The sequence below is a fragment of the Rhodnius prolixus genome, unplaced genomic scaffold (assembly GCF_049639745.1).
Source record: "Rhodnius prolixus isolate KJV_2025 unplaced genomic scaffold, Rpr scaffold_8, whole genome shotgun sequence".
NCBI classification, from domain to species: domain Eukaryota; kingdom Metazoa; phylum Arthropoda; class Insecta; order Hemiptera; family Reduviidae; genus Rhodnius; species Rhodnius prolixus.
This window is the reverse complement of record NW_027411593.1, coordinates 31,747,916-31,774,179: the sequence shown is the minus strand read 5'-3', so window position 1 is coordinate 31,774,179 and position 26,264 is coordinate 31,747,916. Positions and strand designations below refer to the sequence as shown.

Genomic DNA, 26,264 nt, shown 5'->3' with positions numbered 1-26,264 from the left:
TTATTATTATTTGAGCCATCAATTCTCGCAAGTAACAATGGCAATGCTTTACTTTCATGATAGAGTGAGACTGATACCAACATATCTCTTAGAGAGAAACCATTTTACCGGCATCAAAAAAAAAAAATCATTATCGTTCTGGTTAGAAACTGTGATCGGAACTCCTAGGAAATGAGTTACCGTTCAGCTTAAAGTCTTTAGATGGGAGGAGATTCCTGAAGGTGAAGGAAGAAGTTGTGCCCCGAGCTGTTCACAGGTCGATAATGGGTAATTGCGTGGCGCTGCTACCCTTCAGTGGGGGTCCCCCTTTTGCTAGTTCAGCATATTTAGTTTTAAAAACAAGATTATCCAATGATTTGGAAATTGATTTTAGAACTATTTTGAATATAAAGTAAATAAATGACAAATTTACTGCTTAACGGGTGGGGGAAACACAAAACAACCTAACGCGTCACTTCTTTGGTGGTGCAATTTCCGTTGACCTTTAAAATAAATGAACCTATTTTCAGATGACCTTCAAAGGGATATTTTCCATTGTAAATGACTGTAACCATAATTGTAACCTCTGGTTTTTTTAGTTACATTCTTTTTTTTACTTTTTTTTTTTTGTCGGCATTTCATTGCTTTGATAATGTTCCCACTGCCAACTCACTTTTCACGGCTGTAAAGTGAGTTGTATTATTTTTATTCTTCTTTTCTTTTCTTTTTAAATACGTGCTTTGCTTGCGCAGTTCTACTTTTCACCAATTCAATAACAGTTCAAATAATGAATGACTCATTCATTGTCCTATTAATCTAATTTATCATGTGGCAACTCAAATAAATAGACAATAGTACCTAATTATTTTGTAATTTGTAATTTATTTTAGCCCAAAGATCTGACTCTGAGTAGTGATAAACTTTTAATAATGGTCCCAATTTACTTTTTATTACCTAATAGCCTAAGTTTCGGCCTTTCTAGGCCATCTGGAGTAGCCAAATATGGAATTACATATATTACATTTTAAATACATGGCTCCTAAATTAAATTATTAATAATTTACTTTGAAACAAAATTATTCGGAAGACAAAATAATTGTTAAGGTAAATAACATACAATTTATCATAACATTTATTTATTTAATAATTTGTGAAGCCTTTAGGCCCTACAAATGGGTACAGTGCAGATTATTACAAAATATTAATGAAAGATACAATTAAGAGATAAACTTTATTATAAACAAAATAGTAAGCTTTTCAACAAACCAATAAATTAATGATAATGAACTTCATAAAAAGAAATTGAATGAAATCAAACTAAAACAAAGTTAGTTGTAAATCAATCATTTACTTTCATTATTATTATTATTATTATTGCTAATAAACGATTTTACTTTATATAACGTGTAAAAAAATATATATAAATCTATATTATTATATATTGCGGTGGAATTTGGCTGAACAGAAAGATGTTCTTTTTATGTAAACAGCTTATTCTCGAAAGAGCTTGCGCTTTCAAGAACGTTCTTAGAATACCTTTTTAAACTTTTAAACGAATACAGTTCTTGTTGTTGATCAAGGCTTTAGCCCATTTTGTGGAAAATATAGCTTTAGAGAAAGCTAAATCCCTCAGAAATACTGGAGAAATAGTTTTCTTGGTAAATGGGTTTAAATAAAAGTTGAGAGATCGACGATTATGCGGTGAGTGCACAAATTTTAAAATAAATTCTTTGGAGCCATTCAAACAATCAAAAACTAGAATAGTGGCATTTCTTTTTTTTATCTTATTTTGGCTGATTTTGTTGGAGATTTCTTCACTGTGGAATTGTTGGTTGTAAGAAATGGCAGCCATAACATTGAACGTAATTGACAGTAATTACATTTCAGATATTTTGGGCTGCAAGAATTGTGTGTTCAAAGCTGTAATTTTATTGAATTTTGAGGAAGTGTGAGCACGTGTTTACCTGTCACAGTGTCGCAGACATGGGGTTAAGTTTTTCCAAATTTTTTTAATCTATGACCTGAATTTGTGTACGAAGATTAAACAAAGTCTGATCTTCTTCAAAGAATCGTTGTGTATTTCTCAAGATTTTAAATAATTATTTGTACTTAACTTTTATTATTTTTATTACCAATTCTCACTACACTTCTCACATGACACCGCCTTACTGTCCTCTAATCATGATCCTGCCCTAGCTCACAGAAATCTGCAGTCACATCTCTCCTCATTAGAACAGTGGTTCAAGAGATGGGCTATTAAGCTTAATGAAAAGGAAGTCTCAAAATATCACCTTCACTCTTCGTCGCATTACTCTTCCTCCAGTCTTCGATAACCTAACACCTCTACCAGTAGTGAACGTTGCCCGCTACCTTGGGCTTTACTTAGACCGAAGACTTTCTTGGAACCCCCACACTAGACTTAAAAGAACAGAACTAAACAGACGCTATCGACTACTTAAAAGACTCTTAGATGATAGATCAAAACTTTCTCTGGGCAACAAAAGACTGATTTATACTTCTATTTTGAAACCCATCTGGGCGTATGGAATAAAGCTGTAGGGTTCAACCAAACGCTCCAATCTCCAAAGAATTCAATCTCTTCAATCTAAAATACTTCGAACCATCGTAAACGCTCCATTTTATGACTCCAACCTGACTATTCACACTGACCTTAACATTCCTTTTGTCACACAAGTTGCTAAAACAAGATACAGAAAACTCCACATCAACCTGTAATCTCGTATAAATCCACTAACTAAAAATCTTTCTTCAAGAACTCTTCCTGACAACCTGACAAGACGCCTTAAAAGAGACAGTAGCCTCCGTGATCTCCTCTCAAGTGAAGAGAGTGACTAACAGACCAACAGTGGGTAACTTCTCCACTCGTTTGCTTCATTTGTTACTCTGTTATTATTGGGCGCATTCAGCAGAGAAGAGCGCTACGGAACTATCCGCTAAATGGCGCACTTTTAGCATCGCTCTCACAACATGTTGTGGCAGCGGACGCCATCTTATGGAGCGGAAATTTTCTATGCTACTTCGACGGAGCGGTGGTGATCGCTACTAGCAAAGTACGTGTATTTATAAAAACAATTTTGAAATTTTTCCAATTTTTTTGGTAATTAAACGCAACTCTCCCAAAATGACCAAATAATTATTAAACCTTCTTGTTTTTAACAGATGTAAAATTATTTTTTAGTCATTCCGTGTATGCTTGAGAACATCTAAAGCTCTTAACATTTGATTTTTCTTAGAAAAATCACTCGGAAAACGACTTATTTCCCGATATTAAGAAAAATACTAGCTTTACTGCCTTGGCAATATTTTTAGTAGAAAAGGGATGAAAAAATACATAAAAATGACCTATCGCGTGCTCTTCTTTCTCTCTGATAAGTTAAAAAATTAAAATGTGATTAATAAATACTAGATTTTGAAATAACCTTAGCACCTTTTAATTTAAAAGACGAGTTGTTTTTTATTTGACTGATTCCTCGCCAATATTAATTCGAAAAAAGTTTATGTTTAGGTTATATTAGTGGCAGAGCGTTCAGAGAAATAAAGCGCTCCCTTTGGGAGCGATCTGGTAGCGCTCTTGTCTGCTGATGGTAACACAAATAAACGCAAAAAAAAAATACCAATTCTAAACAGTTCGCTCTTCTTTCTACACATATAATTAGGCTTACCTAAGAAGATAATGATTTTTAATGGTAATTTTAGGCAAAAATTCACTTTTTTTTTTATGCAGAAAGTAGTTTGTTGCCTTGAAGTTTAGTCAAAATGATGTACATATTTGTAATTTTACGTTTGTACATGATGTGACTTTGCGGCATCAAAGAACAACCAAAAAAAATTCATAAATTCCCATTCTGTGTTCGGTGTATAGGGGCCAGTTAAGATTGGTAGAGTACTCAATGTTTACTTCCAAACATACAGCCGTTGTGCGTCGTGCTGTGCGCGTATGTATGCACAAGTGGGGGTGTGAGTTCGATGAACCTTGGAGCACGACTCGGCCTTTAGTACCGTATCATTTGCTTTCTCTTGGCTCCAATCTCTAGCTTTTGTTTTCTTTCACTTCAGGTTCGCCTTGTGCGACTTATGTCTGATTACTTGGCTCTTAATTTCGCTTTAAGATTAAATATAATTTACTTTTAATTTGACTTAACTTAATTTCGCTGCTTAATTTTTTGTTTTGTTCTAATGGCAAGTAATTTACTTTTAATCGTACAAATTCTTACAATTGCTACAAAACAATAATTCAGTTTTTAGTAACATTATTAGCATTGTAAACTTGCAATATGTCTTACTGCAGGTACATACCGTGTACCTGACATAATATGGCCTTACAGTTAAAAAAAACGATGTATTTTCTGGAAAAATAAGTAAAAATTCCTATCTAACACGATTAGGGAACATTAAATAGAAGATATTTATTCTCAACCCTCAAAAAATATTAACCAGCCATTTTGTGTTTGCTTTCGCCAAATAAATACGAGGAATGGTTAATAAATAACGAGACTGATGCTGCTACAGAAAAACTATGCATGTGCCAAATCTTAACGACCGACAGCTGTGCAGCGTAAAGCCTTCTCTTTCCATTGCAGTGCCTCACGTGTTTGTGTAAGAGGTGTTAGTTTCGTTTTGCCGAAAACATGATACTACACAATGTAGTAGAGCAACGAATTGTCGTGAAATTTCACATGAAACTTGGTAAAACCGCTACTGAAACTTATCTTTTGTTAAAAGAAGTTTATGGCGATGAATTTTTATCTCGTGCACGAGTTTTTGAGTGGGTTCAAGCGTTTCCAAGATGACCGCCGAGAAGACGTCGGAGATGATGACCGCCCAGGTGGCCCTTCCACGTCCAAAACGGATGAAAATATCGATTATAATTAATCAACATTATTACCGTGAGGTGCTTGCTTAACTCCGTGAAAGAGTAAGGAAAAAAAACGACTCGATTTGTGGAAGAACAAGTCACGGGGTTCTCCATCAAGACAACACGCCGGCACAAGTACAACATCCAGTTTATCTGTTCCCCAAAGTCAAATCTACATTAAAAGGAACACAGTCCATTTAAGCTGTGAAAGAAAAAACGGCACGCGTCATGCAGGAGCTCACAGAAAAAGACTTCCAGCACTGTTTCGAACAATGGTAAAGCCGTATGGAGCGTTGTAGGGATAGGGGAGTGATGTATATTGAAGGTGATAATAACTAAATATGTATAAATTTAAAATAAAATGTTTTACAGCAATAGTCTCGTTATTTAATAGCCATACCTCGTAGCTTGTTCCATTTATATTTTATCAGTTAATTATTTAAAAAAAAATTGTACGAATTTGTACAATATACTAATCTGTTAAACCACAAATATTGGCACCACTGACTTGTTGCTCCAAAATAATGTAACTTCTAACACTTGCAAACTTTGTCTTTGCGTTCAAGCACATTTGGATCGAACTGGCCTAAAGTTACTCTCGCTTAAGCTCTCAGCTTTATAAACTACTCTCAACATTAAATAAAATCTTGAATCTCTCGTACTCCATACTCAACTTGATGGAATTAGATTTAAGTACGTAAACTTTTGGAACTTTTTTTGTTTCCCCTCCATATTAATACACATAAAATGTCATGCGTGACCTAATTTATTATAAAAGTTATTAACAATAATGGAATTTGCGTGTTGTGTTGTTGATATCTATGTGGTCACTTCATTGATTACTACATACTCGTATGATATACTAACGGGAGCTGAGCGCCAGTGAATAGGACCATAAACAAAATGAACTTTTTATTAAATAATTGTGGTCCACTGAAATGTTTCATATTTTATACTTCAATAATTTTTACTTTTATAATTTCAATTAGCATTGCTACATTTTAGTTGTGTTTTTAAATGATAAAATGGGGAGAAATGGAAGAGAATATACACTATTAATTTGAAAAGTCTTCTAAGATTAAACACTATAATCTAAAATGTTATAATTTATTAAGTAGGACACGGGATTATTTCAGATTTGTTTAACTACGACAACTAATGTGCTTTAAGTATTGCAAAAACAAATATTTTTCTTAAAAGACTAAGTATAATAGTATGATAGTATAATTACGACAGCGTAATTTCCTGAGTACACAAAAAGAAGGCTTCATTTGTTTGCCGGCTTATAGTTTGCCTCTATGGGAGAGACTAAGTTTTGCAATAGCAAATAGCAATAGTCTTGTAATAACAAAGCCTTGCTTGGAACCATCTTTGGATCCCTATAGCACTATATCGAAGATAAAACAGTAGCAACATAAGTACAACCTAACACAAAATCCAGACCGGAACTTGAGCCACCGAAATTCTCAAATTGATTCTACAAATCAAAGAAACTTAAGAGGAAAGAATTGTTCTTCCAGCGTTCAAGAACTGATTCCCAGCAGCCAGTCACATTAATGTGCGGAACCTTATCTTATCTCAACTCCAAAATTCTTAGTGAGATGAATGCATTTTTTTCTCCTTTAAGTCACAAATTGTATTGCCCAATAGAGTCTGTAGTCAGAGAGATGATCATGGTAGTTACAAAATCATATGACCCTGTTGGGATACTCAGTCTAAATTTTCGAAAATCCACCCAGTTAATCCAGATAGGCAGGCCTCTACACCAAGTTCGGGGACAATATAAGGTAGAGAGGTGCCTTTTATTTGACCAATTGACCTTTATATGTCTCAAGAACAAATTTCCTTCCACCTTCTGCATCATTACAGTATTTTCAGTGCTGCTTTGCTAACAGAGGTGGAATTCCTAACAATCCATTTGTAGATGCATCCTAAGGACAAAATAAAATGTCATGGGAAAGTTACTGGATTGTATAATAGTACAGCGCGCGCTATCTATCCGCAGCTATTAGAACTAAGATGGCAAAATTGCTTTTCAGTAGACAAAAACTTTTAATTCTTCATTCCCCTTTTTGATTTTTTTATATTTTATGTTATTATTAATTAATTATCATAATAATGTGCCAGTACAACTACTTTTTTTTATAAATAATTTTACTAACAAAACTTATCTTTAAATATTTGAACATCTACTATTATTGGGTCCATTCAAATGTTAGAACTGTGTTAAAAGAAATTATTACCAATATATATATATATATTATAATAATCTTTAAACATACATTGGGGAACGAAAAAAAAATCATATTTTGTAAAATATTTTTAAAAAATCAGTTTTTTAAAAATTATGCATGAACATTAGGAAAAGTTGCTTGACTGTATGATAATAGTACATCGCGCGCTATCTATCCGCAGCTATTAGAACTAAGATGGCAAAATTGCTTTATTAACTGTAATTCTTTTCATTTTTCGAAAGGAACTTTTTTTAATATTTTGTTGTTTGATTCGTTTTTTCAGAATTTTAATATAAATGTAATCCTGATTCTGTAATACAATATTTGAAAGGCCAAGTTATAAATTGCTTACTTTTATAAATTAAATCTCGTTACATAAAAGATTAAACCAAAGAAAGCATTATAATCAGAACGTAACAGCATTTATATTTTAGAATGGGATGAAATGATTGTATGTTCCGATTGATCAAAAAAGACTGCCATTAAGAAATCGCCGTTTTTGTCGTAAAAAGTTCTGAGAAAAGCCGTTTCGAATTCTTAAGTTAACGAATCTAGGTGACTAGGTTTCATACACTAGTAATGAATTAAGGTAAACAAAATCTATGTTTGAAGAAAACTGTCATCTAACTACACTATAAGAAAAGAAATCACTGCAATTTACATTCTCTTACTACGAAGGAGAAATGTTGCGATTACGTCTAATTGATGTTAATAATTATCTACAGAAATATTAGGTTTGTAGTAATCTCATTCTGAAAATGAACAAAATAGCAACAACAAACTAACTGAAACTTTATATTCACAGTGGGTAACCTATCTGTAGATCTATCGATTAGATTCATTTCTTGCCCTTTTCTTAATGGATTTCCTATTTTTATTAGACTTTTCTGTTGAAAATATCTTTTACAATTTTCCCTGAACTTTGTATACATTATTTACACACGGAAATATAGGTTATCAATGATATTAAAATCATTTACCTTGGCATGTTCTTTCTAGGACATTCTGAGAAAGGTTGATGGTACTTATTTCAATGAAATTTGCATCTATACATTCTGAATAATTTTTATATTTATATTTTTTATTCATCCATTTATTTGCAACTTGTAAAATTTTCAACAAGCAACTCAAAATATCGTATTCTCTGTGAGAAGTATGAAACTATTTATTATTGAATTCAACTCCAGGGCAATTAAGAGAGTCGGAGTGCAAAAGTGATTTACATATTTGTTAAAAAAAAACTAAGCTTGGTCGAAAGAGGCTATCCTCCGAAGTTTAGGCAAGTTATTGAAAAAGAATATTGGGGTAAGTTAAAGCTTGAAAGCTGTTGTTATTAAGAATTAAATTCATGTTTTTAAAATTCGAATAAGAGAACAAATTTATAAGTTGCAAGAGAGACAGTTGTAAGAGAGACAGTTGCAAGAGAGACAGTTGCAAGAGAGACAGTTGCAAGAGAGACAGTTGTAAGAGAGACAGTTGTAAGAGAGACAGTTGCAAGAGAGACAGTTGCAAGAGAGACAGTTGCAAGAGAGACAGTTGTAAGAGAGACAGTTGTAAGAGAGACAGTTGCAAGAGAGACAGTTGTAAGAGAGACAGTTGTAAGAGAGACAGTTGTAAGAGAGACAGTTGCAAGAGAGACAGTTGCAAGAGAGACAGTTGTAAGAGAGACAGTTGTAAGAGAGACAGTTGCAAGAGAGACAGTTGTAAGAGAGACAGTTGTAAGAGAGACAGTTGCAAGAGACATTACTGTAAATGTTTACACAAAATTTTATTATTTTTCATTTTTTAATTAAGAAAATATTCTGTTTAAAGTCGAAGCAATGAATGACATATGGCAGAGATTGCTAGTTGAAGACTGTAGTTATTACTGTGTCTGGTTAGCGGGTCTTTGTTTCACAAGTAGAACTGGTCTTCATCAGAACTATAATGAAACAATGGATATGTTCCCCTCGCTGGTCAGCTGCACCCACACTTTCGCTTCTGGCATTCTTTTCAGCTGAATCCACGAAGTACTGATCAAGGAAAAAGTACAAGGCGATAAGGATTTATCACACTAATAAAGAAATAATACTCGAAATTCTGCCACCAGTAATAAATTTATTTTCAAACATTAAAAATGGTATATATTATTATAAAATGTTGTATGTTCAAAGTCAACAAAACTTTGAACAGCAATAGCAAGTTAAAGAAGATTGTTTTAAATTTAAATGGCTGCCTCAAAAACAAAACAATGAACTGTTCAAGAGATAATTCCAAAGCTAAATTCCAAATAAAACAAAATATTGTAAACATTTTAATACGTCATTTAAAACAAAATTTCCTATTTGTATACAGAAGTAAAATTTAAAATATGTCCAGAATTTTTGTATCATTTAAAAAAAAATAAGAAAAACCCTCATTTGCACTGCATTAAATGTGAAACTATCTCATAATATGTTGCATGTAAATGTGAATACCTTACTATACAGATAGAAATGTACAAAAGTAAAAGATTTGTTAGCACAATCCATGCAGCTCTGTTTAATGCGGTGATTGTGTACGTTTTCAGTTTAATCATGACTTCTATTCTCTCACATTTTTTTTTATTTTCTTTATTTTCCTTTTGTTGTTGCTTCCAGCGAGCATGGAAACTATCGTGATATAAGACAATCTTCTTGTCACGGCACTCCAGCCCCTCCACAGTAAACATTATTAAGAAGATCTTTAAAGCCACAAATTCTCTTCAATTCGTGACCTTCGAAACATTCCCTTCAACTTGTCTTGAAACTTCTGAATTGAACATAGAATAGAAAAAGTAACTTTTTTTTTTTTTGCCGTTATTCCAAGAATGTTTTATCTTTCTTTAAAGATAAGAAAGTGAAGTATTACTGGACTCTGGATTAATTGTAACATTCAGTTTTTAGTTTTATTGAACTCAGGTTTTAAGTCTGTAAAAGTTTTTAGTAATGTAGCTGAACAGTATATTGAACTTGTGTGTACTAATCTGTCATTAATATTTTGAAGCATTACATCTTCTTGGAAACTGCCTTTTAAGGTTTCTGATTTAATACTACGTGCTACTGAGTCTAATCTACACATCGCCATTTAAGACTTTGTCATAATCTTTAATTTTAGAAAAGGCAGAGCCACATTAATGAAAAAAAAAACAACTTTTAGCTTCTGAGATATTCACGCTCAAACTTTTCATTTGAAAAAATTTCTTTAATATTCTAGGGGGGGTCCCATACCCCACAATTTTTAGCTTTTTAGTTGAAGGAAGCAAAACGCTAAGTCGTATCTTTATTCAAATTAGCTGGCTGTCGCTTTGTTTAATATAAACCTTTAAAGGACAAATAAGCGTTACTTGCTAGTAAGCAAACCCATCTGTTACCTCTCGCTTTCACATTCCTTCCAGGATATTTCAGTATTCTCTCTCTCTCCTGTCCCCTTTAATTTTAATTTTAAGGGAAAAGGCAACAAATTCCTTCTGTTCAACTAAATTAATTATGACTTTTTGCCGTTTTGTAAGAACCATCAGCCATGCTTTTCTTGCTTCTAGCCTTCTTTAATGTTATTTAACGTTTTATTCTTACTTTAAAATTGAACAATTAATTTAACAAATTTCTGTTAATTTACTAATTTTCAGCATGTCGATTTTTTTTCAGTTTTTACTGAAGGATTAAATGGTTGTAAGATTTTCTTAAAATGAAAGAAGCAAGGTTTTTGGGGGAATGTTCCCACTTGTATGTGGTGTGATCGATCAAATATCTTGAAATGGAAAAAACCATAGATACTCTAGCTCTAAAGTGAAGGTTAACAAAACGCATCTACATGTAAGCTACAATAATTGTGTTTAGATTTCCTGTAATAATCTATTAAGGCAAGTTCGTTAAAAGCATATCTTATAAGGGCACCCACGGAGGATCAGATTCCTCGAAATTCTATGAAAAAAATAAAAGATTTCCAATAATGTGCTCCAAAAAATGAAAATGTAACATGTTCTGCACACAATAAATAGGTAAGTCAAATTTGTATGGTTTAAAGCTACTAAGTATGTTCAGAACATGAATCAATCTGTGTTGTCCATCTAAAATTTGGGTATAAGTTAAGGATTAGATTAAATACCATACCGTAGGTTTAGCTAGCCTAAGGATTTATGGTTGCAATCTCAAGGTGGATAACCTCTCCAGATCCTTCTCAGCTTAATTAAACCAGTTTTTATTGCCTGTCTCTCAACCATTGAGAGAAAGTATCTAATAGTGTAATGCCAGTATCTTCTTCTTCTACTTGTCAAACCTATAAACACTATCTGTGCACATCCGATAATGTTCAATCAGAAAGAGGCTTCCGATTAGCTTTCCTTTTCTTGGAGAATGTCTTAAATAACTTGAAAACTAAAGATAGAACTTCTTTTTCTTTGCCTGCGGCCTGAGGTTTTTACTCAGTAATTGTGGGCTGCGCTACTGCGGCATTTTACTTCCACGTAAATAGGTGAAGTTCTTTGAGAGTACTTCGGGGAAGGTTCTCGGACGAGTAAAAAAGCCTGGAGATGAATGCCATAATAAGGATATTACACTTTAGATACCCAGGTACCTAAACACATGAATAGTACTCTAAAAAAAAACAGTCTCAATTCCTGGAATCAACTGTGTAATACTTGATGACCATCTGAATCACCTGGATGTCGTCTGGAATGGTTTTATTACCTCTTATAACACACCAAACTAAAGGTATTACGACTAGATCTTTGCGCTGAAATCCAGTTTTCCTTGGCTAGCCGAAATAACGCCTCATTCAGATTTATACCAGACACCCCGGCTTGTTCTTCTTCTGTTCTGGAACCGTTCAAGAACCGCACAAAGTTTAAATTAATCACAGATTCATGACTAAGTAATTAATAATAACTTAAATGTTGAAAATTGTTTATTTTGTAGCAAGTTACCTAAATTAATTTTTAAACATATTTTTAGATGTTATCTCTCATAAAAAAAGAAAAGAAAAATGATTCATAAATGAAAAATTATTTAAACTTTACCCCACCCTGACAAAAATATCTTTGTACGCCCTTGAGCATGGCCTTGTAAGTGGGAAATCCCAGTTCAAGATGTTTATTATGCGTGTAAATAAATGTAAGGAAAAACAATGTATGGAATAAAGGCTATTCTCCCTTAATGTGCCAATTTCGTACCACGTACGATCACATTTCATGTATTGGAAGTTTGAACAAATTAGAACAATATTAAAACGTTGAAAATATTGTGTTCAGAAAAATTCATGCGTGTATTTATCCCATTTTTATTTTTATTTTATAGATGCCCGGAGCCTTTCTATTTGTCCAGTTGGCCACCAGAAAGCGTTATCTAGCTAGCAACTCAAAATATCGTACCATCGAAGAGAGAGCTACAAGATATTGTTGGAAAATCCATAAAGAAGCCAGCTGGATTGGAACCTAGAACGACCAAGATCCGAATCCAGAGTAGCCTCGATACCAAGATTTGTCACGTTCACTCCAAAACTAACCAGGGCTTGTCAGGTCTTTTAAAAAAAAGAAATCTACGGACCACAGTGAAATTTCAGATAGCAAATTGTTTAGCTCAAGAATTTGTAAAAAAAAAAATGTAAAGAAAAGTAAAAAATATCATAATTTTTCCTTTCATTTTTAATTTTAATAATTGTGGAAAGAAGAAGTCTAAGTGCTTTTTTTGGCGATATTCTGAGTGTCGCCTTTTACTTACATTCAGAGTTTTAGTCTAGAAAAATAAAAATAAAAGCAGATGTTGTGTTCTAACCTGGCTGAGTGCAAACATCAAGGCGTTGATGGATGATGCAAACATCATCCCCCCTTTATGCGGCTGTGTTTACATTACTTTGTGTGATACATTGGCTTTTGATATTGTAAGCGACCAGCTATTTCTCCAGCATCTGTTTGTATATGCGTAGTTGCAAGATCAATCTCAGGTTGTTTCCATTTTAACCATTTCTGCGTGTATCTGTTTCTTTAGAAAAAAAAAAAGAAGGTATTTTATGCCAAGGATATTGTTCCCTTCTGACAATTTTTTTTTTTTAATTTTCACTTAGGGTATTTAAATGTGTTTCGATTATGACAAAGTTCCGATTTTGAGTTTCCTACTACTACTACTACTACTACTACAATGGCACTACAACCCAGTTAGTTGGGTCCTGGGCCTCCTCGATTTTAATCAGCCAGTCGTCCCTCTCTCTTGCAGCCGCCATCCAGTTTCTAGTTCGCAATAACTGCCTGGCATCCTGCGTCACACTGTCGAACCATCGTAGCTTTGGTTTACCAACTCCCCTTTTGCGGTCAGGGACTTCCTGTAGAAGCCTGTTCGGGATCTCTTCGTTGGCCATTCTTGCGACATGTCCAGCCCATCTAAGTCTGATTAGCTTGATTAACGCTATAATATTCGGCTCTTCTGTCAGAGCATACAGCTCTCTGTTTGTTCTGCGTCGCCAAGTCGTGTTCTCACGTATTGGGCCGAAAATCTTACGCAATATTTTCCTTTCGAATATTAAAAGGCGTTGTCCATCAGCTTTCGTGATTGTCCAGGTTTCGGAGGCATAGACCAGGACAGGGCGAATAAGAGTTTTATAAATTCTTAGCTTGGGTTGCCCTGTCCAACAACTTACTTCTCATGTGCCTATAAAGGCCGAAGTAGCACTTATTCGTGGATATGATCCTCCTGCTGATCTCGCTCGAGACGTCACTACTAGCAGTCACTACTAGAAATCCCAGGTACACAAAGCTGTCAACCTTCTCAAATGAGTAGCCGCCACTCTCAAAGGGGACCTTCAAACCTTTGATCATTTGTTAAAAATTTGGTCTTACTTTCGTTGACACGAAGGCCCATACTTCTGCCAGCCTTTTCTATAACTACAAAAGCAGTTATTACAGCATCGGCAGATCTTCCTATAATGTCGACATCGTCAGCATACGCGAGGAGTTCTACAGACTTATGAAATATAGTTCCGGTGGTTTGTATTCCGGATTTTCTAATGACCCATTCCAAAGCTATGTTAAACAATAAGCAGGCTAACGCATCACCCTGTTTCAACCCATTCATCAGAAGCTTAGAAGTTTTGGGAGATATCTTACTGAACGATTTTGGGTTTCCACCATTTTGAAATCACTTGAGTCTAAGAAAAAGTGGTCTTAACAAATTGGACTGTATATGTTATGTACATGTAGTGTCTGTAGAGAGGGTGAGCACAGCATAACACAAGAACTAGAACTGCAGGAAACTCAAATTTGCTATCTGATTTAGGTGCCACCATCGAATCTAACAATAAATAATAAAATCATTTATCCATTCGGAAGTACTGCTTTGTCGGAAATAGCAGAATGCTTTTTATATTTTATTTTTTAACTTTGCGTACTTAGTTTACAACTTTTATTAAAAACATTTAACCGAAAATTCTATTGACACTTGTTTCAAGACGAGCGTTGGCGTTCTTCTATAGTGACCTTTAAAGGAATTTATGGATGGATATATTATCCATTAATTATGAATAAGGATTAAATATGTAACTAAAATTCCAAAATAGCCACGGTAGCCGAGCGGTTAGAGGCTAGACCTGTAAAGCTTTGTATTGTGGTACTGGGTTCGATTCATAGTCTTAGGCCTTGGATTTTATTTAATAGTTAATAAAAGTTTACAGTAAAGAATGTTTGCTCGACGCCTCCGTCCACCTAATTGGTAGTTGGACGTAAAACCCCGACTGAAAAAATAGGCAATTACTTTATAACAAAAAAAAATATATATATATATATATATATCAAACACATGGAGAATATAACAAAGAAAGAATACTTTACAAAAAAAAATATGAAATATGTGCGAGAGAAATAAAAATATGAAAAATATTTGAATAATAATTATTTACCTGGGCTTTTCTCGTACCCCCTAGAATATCGTCTCGCACCCCAGGTTGGGAACCCCTGATTTAGAATATTGAAGTTAAATTGTATTTTAATTCATCAGATTTTTTTTTAAATAAACAGTGAAGTTCATAGTTTAGATTTACTCGAAACTGCTCGCAGATTACAGAATGTTTTGCAATAGCCATAGTAGTACTCCGTAATATTGGAATTTCTTCCATATCTGTTGTCGATGGTGTTGTCAACCATGAGATAAATGCGTTACCTACAAGACTGTCTTAACCAACTTGGGAATAATAAATAACATTTTATTTTTGTTTAGGTTGAAGAATGAAAATGGAGATCAGGTTACCATTGAAGAAGATAATTGGATTATACAGTATGCCACTGACACGCCTGGATCATTGCTCAGCCTGTTTTTATTTCTAGATGAGCAAAGTTTCAGGTGTGTATGTGGTATGCATTTTTACTACAAACTTCTATTGTCAACTACTACTGGTGTTTTTCAAGAAAAAACAATGAAATCAGTTAGAACATCTAAAACTATTTCCACGCATCGCCTGATCCTTGCTCCACCTCAGTATTAGACAGAGTAAGGTGAGCAAAGTTTCAGGTGTGTGGGTGAGAAATGATTAACAACTTCGCCCTTTGCTGTTTCTTGCAAGAAACAATGTTTCGATTAAAAACTATATGTATTTATTATGATATTTGTATAAGGGTCGATTGTCAAAAAGTACAGGAAAAAGCGTAACGTTGAAAAAACCCATCTTTAATTTTTTTTTCTGTAAAATGTATACTTTTTTACAAGCACTTGTATTAATCAGGACTTCATCCCGCACAATTATATATTATATATTTTTTTTATGAACTCTGTTTACATATATGTGTATGTTAGTGCAATTAATTAAGAATTTAATGTTTTTGTGTGTACAGTTGAACTTTGATAATTGGAACTACAAAGGTGGTCAGAGTTCAGATATTATCTAACAGGAGAGGTTAAATAAATAAACAAAATTAAATTTTTTAATGTGTAATTCTTTAAACAATGAATAAGCATCAAAGTTGTGAAAAAAATTGTTATTTTTTATCAAAACAAAATCTGTTGCGAACATGTAAATGAGTTTGTCTTACCGAAATTTTCGGAATATATTTAATGTTTAACGAATAAATTACGATTTTGATACTGACGACCAAAAGAACTGAATTCAAATATTGATGTTTATGTTACTTTATTTATTATGTACAATGAATTATTTGCATTAAAAATGTGATGGGATCCAAAATTCTGGCTAATATTGATGATTTTATCCGTATTAGCACGACTGTTTCTCTAATTAGTTTTTTCGATTTTTAATTAATTATTCGATTCGTCAGTTTTGATTTCACCCACTTGTTTTTTATTTATGTCCTTACTGTAAACACCCTATTTTATTTTTATTAATTCTTACTGCAATGCTTCACAAAATGTCTTTGTCATAATTTTTACTGAATGAAATACGTTACAACATTGTGTGTATCAACTTAATATTATGTAATTAGTTCATGACTAGTTTGGGGACCATATTAGTTGATTTAAGTAAGTGTAAAAAATGACAAAAAATTAATAAAGTAGAGGGGTACTAAACATTTCCGTGAAGTCAATTTGCGCCTTGAAATTAAGGCAAGGTCGGTGCGTCCTCGATCCGTTTACTCTCCTCTTTTACGAGAAATTATATCCCAAAACTACCGCTAGAAAACTAGCATGCTGGTTAGCTGGGGAAGGTTCTCTTAGCAATTGAATGATATTTGCTTGGAAACGTGCCCAAAAGTTAATCGTACGATGTCCCATGAATGGTCACCTAAGCTAATAGTATACAGGGTCGAATCATGTCGCATCTCTTCTTTAAAAATTCAAGTCGTTTTCGATAAAAAAAAAAAGTCGAATTGTTATTTGAGTTGAAAAGTTGGTATATCTAAACAACATAAACAGAGAATTATTATGTCTGACATAGACTGCAACCTTTGTGCCTTGAAGGAAAACGAAATTGAAGGAAATGGTCTGCGTTTGGAAGAACTCTGTGGCGTTTAGTTTTTAGCTATCACATTTCAATTCTATTCAGCATAATTCGATAGATCCGTGTTTGGTCAACAGAAAAAAAGTTCTTCTGCAACATGTTAAAGCACACCCTGCATCCTACTGTCTCTAAAATTAATAAACTAGTGTTTGAAATCCTTCCTTACTCTGCATAACAGCTCAGACCTCGCCCGCTTGGACTACCACTTACCTCCGATCCATTGCACATTTTTGCAGAGGAATATTTTTACGCGGAAGAGGAGGCGAAAGCGGGTCATATTGAATTATTTGTTTCAAAGAAGCTTAATAACAAGAGAAATTGAATTACTTCACTATTCATAGAAATGAGTTTAAGTGTTTAGTAATAAAGGATTTTACTTTAAAGAATAAACTGGTAAGGCTTAATTTTAGATGATTATTAAAGTAAACCCGCGAAAAATGAGAAAATATTTGTTGTTAAGTTCATCACAATACTTTTACACAAGTTACATTGCACAATTTCGATTAATTAAAAATCTGGTAGAGGAATACGTGAATCCCAGCTCGATGGAAACCCATAGTTCTCCAAATATAAGTATAAAACATTTTTCTTCTATCAAAGCATGAAGTAGACGTAAATGATCGAAGAGTAACTCTCAAACACCTTTGTTTCTCTCCATAGCCTTCACAAATGTATTTTAATAATGAGTAAAATAAAATTAGGCAGAAGAAAACTGAGCTAATACTCAGATATAGAATTCGAAAAGAGGTTTTCTATGACTATTAAGGGATATGGCCACTACATCTTGTGTGAGATCTTACATTAATGCTATTGCCTCCTGGAAGATCAGCAGAAAGTGTTTTTTAAAGAAGTGAGAATAATATTCGGATACCCAGGCTGCAGGTTGCAGCTGACAGCTTGTATCTAATTAATTTGCAGGTATTAGGAGGAATATGGAAGGAAACTGGAAGAGTCAGACTAACTGGAGTCATGGACACCAATCCTCTGAGTTTAGTGAGTCCACTTAACTTGGTAAGCAGAGCAGAAGTAGTTGTGGGAGTTGAGTTGACTATTCCTACAAAAAAAGATTATAACTGTGTATATATATATGTATATATACATAAATTGTATATATACAATACATATATATATTATGTTCAACTAGAATAACCATCATGTTTCAAGTCCAAGTTCAAATTTTCAAGAAAATTTAGTCACATACACTGCAATAAGAGATATACAAGTGTTGAAACTGACAGCACGATTTTTGTTTAAGCTCATTTAATTTTAACTAAATTGAACATTAATTTACCAATTACAACTTTTTTGTCTAATTATAAAAAGTTTATTGTTGTTTTCATTGTAAAAAATTATCATACTTGAAATTTCAAAACCGTCTGTGAAAAATATAGTAATGTAAATTATGTAGTAACTGACATTGAATAATGTAACAATATGAAGATGGGAATTTCATATAACATATATAAAGAGTTTTATTTAAATTTTCCATTACTATAGGCGATCTTCTTTCTGGACGTCGTTCGCAGTAAAGTAAGTACGTCATAACAAATTTTTCGTTTGTTACACGACTGTTACAAATAATAACTATAATTGCAATAAAATTCTAAAGTGGTTTTCATTTTTTTTTTCTTTTTGAATTCTCTAAACTGTTTCAATTAATTTCTTAATAATAACTTACCCTTGAAAAATAAGATAAAAATAGATTTTTCTGAAAAAGCATGATCATTTAAGAAATGTGAAATTTAGAAAATTTGTTCCTGGGAATGCGTAAAACTTTTTATAAAAGGCAATAGCTTAAGTTCTTTTTTATTAACGAATTTTTTAGCTAAAACTCTTTTCTCTTTATTCATCATTACCGCGCACCAGCTTCAAAAATCACTGGACATATTTAAATTATACAGATTACTAGTTCTATTCACAATAAATGTACCTCACTAAGAGAAACTGAACATAAATAAATTCAAGTAATCATAGAATTGACTTTGGTCCGACCTGACTCTTTAACCTTCAGAACCACATCTAGCGTCTGATTTTATACTCCTAACTTCAACAAAGATGAAAATTTCTTATTATATAATCTCAATTATTTGTTTCTCACGTTAACAGATTGTAGTTTTATTGAACTTTTACTTTTTTAAATTAAAAATAAATAATGAATTTGCAGGCATTTGCAGAATACATAGTGCATGTTTTTAAAAAGGAATTTGTAACAAAAATCTTCTAGTTTTGTATTGTAATTAAGATATTAATCATATTCAACAGTTAAATTTTCTTCATAATCACTTACATGTAGACTACTTTATTACTTTCAAGATTACTAATAGATTACTGAAGAATGGCCAGAATTTCTGGTACCCTAAACTAAACTAAAACCCTATGTTGAATTTCGAACATTGGGCATCATATTCTAACTTGTATCTTTCTAAGTCAAATATTAAAATTAACTGGAATCCTACACCGAATTTTGGACATATTCATTCTGCTATTTCCATCTTTTAATTTCGAAAAGTCTGAGAATACCTCTTAATTTCTATATTTTTTTTCTTGTTCCTGCACCATACTCAAATTTTGTCAGTCTCTTCTAATTGTCAATCTGGTCAAGCCAGATTAGATGTATTTGTGAATTCGCTTCTATTTAGACTTGCGAACAGAAAGAAATACTCCTATCACAGGCTCCAAACGGACTTACTTTCCCTCTGTTTGATGGACTATATAGTCCATCAGAGTTTGGGTGGGCTTGTCAGGTTTGTAGGCAAATTTATTGTTGGTGCAAAATCCCTAATATTAACTAATTAAATCTATGCGGTTAGCGTATTAGATTCCCAAGCAGAGGTCCCGGGTTCGAATCCATGACCTTTAGATCTACTCTTGATAGGAGCTTCTTACAGCTCACTGTCCTGAGGCCGGCAGTGAACTGAAAAAAAGCTCCGGGCGCCAATAACCTAAGATGTTGACGCGCCTTAAAATCATTTTAAAAAAATTGTCTAATTAAAAGTAACAAATATCATTCTGTTGTAAAGGAACAGCTAATGTGAAAGTATGTCTTAGCAGGAGCCATTTCGTCATGATGAACTGCATTATGCACCTGATTTATGATACTCTACAATCGAAGCCCAAAAGATAGGAGCTCTCCCAGGTTTTATTATTTACCTTTAGCTTAAGACACAAGAATTACAAAAACTTTCCGCTTATAGAAATGACTTTGAATTTATTTAGAGTAACAAAATACCCAAATCCTGTATCACAGTTCCATCACTATCTCTGGTTTTTATTTTTATTTTTTTGATAGATAAATGTTTTTAGTGTTTATCCTACGATATATCAAAACAACTTATTAAATTTGGTCATAATATTTCTTAATTAAAAATAATTTTCAGTTATTTATTTCAAGAAACACGATGTCCGAAGTCGTTCAGTTTTTTAAAGGAAAAACTATATTTCTTACTGGAGCAACAGGAACGTTGGGAAAATTATTGATTGATCATCTTTTACGAAAATGTGAGCCAAAAAAATTATACCTGTTAATAAGAAATAAAAATAACGTCGACCCGAACAATAGAGCTGAAAAATTATTTGAAGAAGTTGTAAGTACTTACGTTTTGTGCTTTTGTATTAAAATATTCTTCAAGATAAGTGTGAAATCTTTTCTCTCCTTGCTCTTTTTAGAGCTGCTCCTCATAAAGGAATACATAAAATAAGGAAGACCCAAATTTATTTTTAAGCTAGAAAATTCTTTATAGAATATAAAGTTTTTAGATTTCTTGCATAATAGGAGTGGAGTCTGAAGTTTTATACCAGTTTTTCTTTCTGATATTGTATCCAGTTTGGCTTTTTTTAAGAGTTCTATCAATGACGATTACGTTTAAAAAAACGGTAAACATGATTCAAAATTCTTTTAGCCTCTAAAAAAAAATGCTAAAAATAAAGAGGGTAAGTTTTTTATTTTACAATTTAATTTTTTAAATTTTAAGAAACATTAATTGGAGTTTTGATCGAAAAGTGGAGAGTAAAAAAATAGTTTTCATTCAGATATTTGGTTGGGTGCGAACTTAACAAAGTGGAGATGAGATTAGGCCTTTTATTCATTAATTATTCATTGCTTTCCGAAGTTAATTCCTACAATAGTGAGTTGTGTTCCTTTCACCCTTTATGCCACATAGAAATTTTTGTTTCAGATATTTGAAAGACTGCGAAATGAAAAACCATACATACATGAAACGGTGAAAATACTTGATGGTGATTTATGTGAAAACCTTTTAGGAATAAAGGAAGAACTGTTTAAGGAATTAACGGAAAACGTTGAAATAGTTATACATGGTGCTGCCACAGTTAGGTTTGATGAACCTTTAAGGATAGCCACCAATATTAATGTTAAAGGAACAATGTCCGTCATAAAATTATGTCAGCAAATTAAAAATCTGAAGGTCAGAAATTTTGAATACATCAGCGAAGAAATTAGATCATTTGGTTGTTTACATACGATTTTGAGGGCTTCAACATACGTCGTAATTAATGCGTGTAGCCATCTCAATGCGTACAAGCCATTGAAAAGTATTCTCTTATCAAAGAATTGATGACGATCCCAGAAAGAGACCTTCAAGTACAGAGTCAGGATGCCTCCAATTTCGACTTGTTTGCGTCAAATCTAATTCTTCCTCTCAGATTTAATTTAATTTAGTTTATGAGCAACATATAAAGTGAATGGCACGCTCAGACTTTTTATGTGCTCAGTCGGCACCCAAACATTTTCTCAAGCAGACGGTGAATTGTTAAAACACCTTCCAATAAAAAAAATATCTAAAGCAGTCCAAAACTAAAGCCCTCGGTGAATATTCTCCTTGATATAAGCATTAATTTTTTTTTCAGGCCTTTTCGTACATTTCAACTGCATTTTCTAATTATCCTTATAGAGATATAAAAGAAGAATTATACGATATCCATATAAATTGTGACCAATTGATGGATTTAATGACAATATTAAATGATAATGAACTAAATAGCTTACAAAGCAGGTATTTGCTATTATTTAGTAAACTAAGAAATTTCAGTTATATGTTACCTACATATTAGCCTCAGTCAACTATTGGGGTTGCTGTGGCGTAGGCTTTCTGGTCAACCCTATTAGGTCTAATATATTAACAAGGTTAAATCGATTTTTTTAAATGTAGGATTCTGGATAAATGGTGTAACACTTACGTGTTTACTAAAGCAGTTGCCGAAAATGCCATTAAAATGTACGCAAAGGATATTCCTGTAGCAATTGTACGTCCAAGCATTGGTAATTACAGCTTCTTTTACATACTTATTTTCTAAAACATGTTAAACCAATTTTTATTTTATTGGGCGTTACACTTCTCATTAAATTGAACTTTAGTTTTAAATTCTAGATGAAATCGAACTTGTCATATTTTTCGGCTAGTTCCTTCAATGTACGAAATCAGGCTTTATGAAATTATGATCTCATTCTAGATAAGGTAAAAAAAAAAGAAGAGCTTGTTTAAACGGTTGTTAACGATGTATTCCACTTTTACTTATTTTGTTACCTGAACTATCCACTTGCTTAAGAACTTTATTTTAGTATTGCTAGTTTTTAAAATTATTTTAGTTTCATATCATCCATTTTCTTTTTATTTGTTACTCGAATTTTAAGATTGTGGCGACTTTTTGGTACGGATTCGTCTAAAAAACAAATTAATATTAAATATAATAATTCACTCAATAATACAGAAATTATGTTCAGAACAAGATGAATATTACCACACTGCTTTTATTGTTGGAAAATAAAAATTAATTAATTGTAATTCATTAAGCATTAGATTAGTTTACTATTAAACAAGTATAATGCAGAAAAGCAGCAACAGATTTTATTTTTTTCCTTACTTCTATCAAGAACTAATTACTAAACTTAATTCAAATATTTATAGAACCAATATTTTAGGTCAGTTCAGATATAGATTACAGTTCAGATAGGATTAAAACGTGGAACAATTTAAAACACTTAATTTAAATACTTATACACAATTTAAATATTTATGATCTCTCGAATTTTATATTTAAATTTTCACAAATTTCCCTGTTCGAGTTTAATTCTTTAAATGTTACAGTAATAGGCACCGAAAGCGAGCCCATCCCTGGATGGTCTGGCAATTTTAGTGGAGCTTCACGAATGGTAGCCGCAAGTTCTTTGGGAATCCTGCGGATAGCAAAGATGGGACCAAATTGCACTGCTGAAATGGTGCCAGGCGATAAGGTGGCTAATTGCATTTTAGCGGCAACGTATAAAACAGGTCACTTAGGGTAATGTCAAATGTATTGGTTTGGATTAAATTATTATTTCTTTCTTAAAGATGGTGTTTGTGACAATTTATGTTGATAATCGGGAAGAGTTAAATCTGGAATTGGACTTGTAGAAAGTGGTGGCCGTTAAAATAGAAGAAAGATCTTTCAAGATAACAAACGAATCCTCAAGCACTATTTTACCAGCTCTAATTTTTTAATAGAGATTTAGAAAGTTGTTAAATTTACGTAAAAAAAGCAGTTAAATACCAAGCGAGGCGGAATTTCCACGGAAGCTTAAATAAGTTCCACGGAGAACTTATTAACTCAAATTAGTTCATAAAATTCATACATTATAATCATATTATGTTTACAGGGCTAAAACAATTTTAGTTTATAATATGGTCACCAATAGAAACAATAAAGTCTCTTATAGTGAATTTACTAAGATTATGTGCAACGCTAGTCAGACTATTCCTTTGGAGAGAATAATGTGGCCGCCCACTTTAATTATGCAACCAAATGCAGTTGTATTCGAAATATTGTCATTATTTCTTTATCTCATACCTGCATTTATACTGACTTTTGTCCACACAATAAGGGACGATCTTCAAAGGTATAAGCCAGAAATATTTTCTTCTTAAGAACTAAAGTAATAATAGCAGCGAAATTCGAACTTTCAAAAATAACAGTTTTTTCTTAATTTCAGCATTTTTTGGCTCTATAAGAATTTTCGCAAATTAAATAATACTATATCATACTTTACAACAAAAACATGGAACTTTACTTATAACAACACAGTTGAATTGTGGAACGATTTAGGCGATGAAGATAGAGTACTGTTTAATTTCGATATGATTTCCATTAATTGGTCTAATTGTATAACAAACTTTTACAAAGGTATAAAAAAGTATTTGTTCAAAGAAAATATGGAAAATATTAATTCAGCTCTCAACAGATATGAAAGGTGAATGTTTTCATAAATTTGTATATTTCAATTCTTCTGAAAGTATTATTATTTTATGGATTCACTTTAAATTAGTGCACTAATTTATTTTAATTGCAGACTTAAATATTACCAGAACACAATTTGGACATATTTCTATGTTTATTTAATTTATATCATCTTTGGTAAATAATAGAATCCTTAACAAAATTTGTTATATATTTTTTCTTCGTTATTTATTTATTGCTACATGTACATATAATACAATATTCATCAGGCACAGTGTGGACAGAAAGTAATTACAATTACATGATAGTAAAGCTGACCGACATAGCTGATGTTTTGCAACGAATCGTAGGAAGAAAGAAATCAGCCAGTGCCGACAATCACGGGAATTTTAGTGATTGGAATTGTCTAGGATAGAAGATCACGAGACTAACGCCGTTCTAGACGTCGAGGTGAATTATCAGAATGAATTACAGAGGAAACAGTTCGAGCTGTTGAATGGAATGGCAGGATAGGCTTCTGTTGAAATTGAGGAATGGAGAATGGATAGATTCGTGACAAAGGAGATATTTAGATCTTCGTGAACGGTGAATTTATTTAACAATAAGGCGGAGAACTTTTGATTAAAAGGATTGGTTGCGGGAGGTATGGGAGAGTTTAGTTGTGCTCCACAGCTATGTTCAGTTTGTATAGAGTGGTTGAAGTTGTCTTTTACAGGTTTAGTTTTTAGGGTGTGCTTAGTTTAGATTTAGATCCGATCATGCGTCTTAGTTGCCCTACTTTTTTTGCAGTTTATTATTTTTTTTATCGTATGTGGCTATGTGAGTCAGTAGAAATCCTGGGAGCGTACTTCTTTCGAGAATGGGATTGTTAGTGTAAGAACACATTTTGGCACGTTTTACATCTAGGCGTGAAAGTTATGAGGATAGATTTGCTTTCATTAATTTTTATGCGCCAACTGGTACACCAGCTTGCTATTAGTTTGAGGTGCTCCTGATGGGTTGAGAGGATGGCAATGTTGCCACAATAGAAAGTGATTAAACTGTTTGGTTGGGTTGGAATATGCAGTATAAAAGTTACCAAGGATGCTGCCTTATGGATCTCAAGCGGAGATCGGTTTAACTGAGGAATATTCGGAGTACTCGTACTTTTCGATGTCGATTAAATAGGATCGGAGAATCAAAAAATGCTAGGTAGACATTTTTTAAGCTCGTAGAGAAAACTTAGTGCCACACTTTATCAAAGGCCAACAAAATTTGTAAATATGTTAATTAAATTAATCTAGATAATAGTGGAAAGTTTGTCTTTTGTTAATACTGTTGTGAAAATACTGTATGTGAAAAAATTTTATTGACAAAGTTTTAGAGAAATCATAATAGTAGTGACAGCCATGATGATCTACCACTTTTCGAGTAAATTGCAAAAATAAAAATTAATAATCAATAAAGACGCCTTTCAATGTGCCTTAGACCACATTTATTTTGTAATGTGTTTCTGTTAGTCGGAACTTAGGCTAATAATTGAAACTGTGTTAGTATTGTGCAATTGTTAAAATTTCATTTTGCAGTGAAATGGCATTTTTTTAAAAATTGCGACATTACTCCTTCCTCCAAACCATCTAGAATAGCCTTTCAAGCAAAAATGTTTAAATAAACGTTCTAGGCACCTAAATGAGGAGTATAGTAAGTATAGAACTGTTAAAGACAAACAGTAAAGGCAATATCGAGAAAATTTTGCACAAACAAAAAAAATCGACTCAAAAATGTATTTATTATAAAGCAGCTAAGGTAGCTGGGGTTTTAATGCCCTGCAATTCTAGGAAATAACTTATTTTTGAACCTAATATTCCTTTACAAAGGAATACTAGGTAATACAAAGAACAAGTAAAGAATTTGCCTTCAATTAAACAAACTAAAAAATAAGTTCAAATGAAACTTATTACTTAAGTCTATTGTCTATTATTTTGAGGTAATGGAACTAAAGGGGGAAAAAAATTAAAATTTTGAAACTAATAAAT

At 32.7% G+C, this 26,264-nt stretch overlaps 1 protein-coding gene and 1 long non-coding RNA gene across 2 annotated transcripts; one reads left to right on the top strand and one right to left on the bottom strand.

The window, feature by feature from the left end:
- Positions 1–9,166: 9,166 nt before the first annotated feature.
- LOC141451218 (uncharacterized) lies at positions 9,167–19,995 on the bottom strand. The gene is made up of 2 exons (XR_012456632.1): positions 18,698–19,995; positions 9,167–11,903 (listed from the first exon to the last, which is right to left on the bottom strand). It is a non-coding gene; the product is annotated as an uncharacterized lncRNA (long non-coding RNA).
- On the top strand, positions 16,320–26,077 carry LOC141451208 (fatty acyl-CoA reductase wat-like). Its single transcript, XM_074122412.1, has 10 exons — positions 16,320–18,549; positions 20,397–20,603; positions 21,195–21,443; positions 21,886–22,031; positions 22,188–22,297; positions 23,124–23,316; positions 23,672–23,911; positions 24,005–24,262; positions 24,362–24,426; positions 24,519–26,077. The coding sequence occupies exons 2-10, from the start codon at positions 20,418–20,420 to the stop codon at positions 24,662–24,664; spliced, it is 1,593 nt and encodes a 530-aa protein (XP_073978513.1). The 5' UTR covers positions 16,320–18,549; positions 20,397–20,417; the 3' UTR covers positions 24,665–26,077.
- Positions 26,078–26,264: the final 187 nt, after the last annotated feature.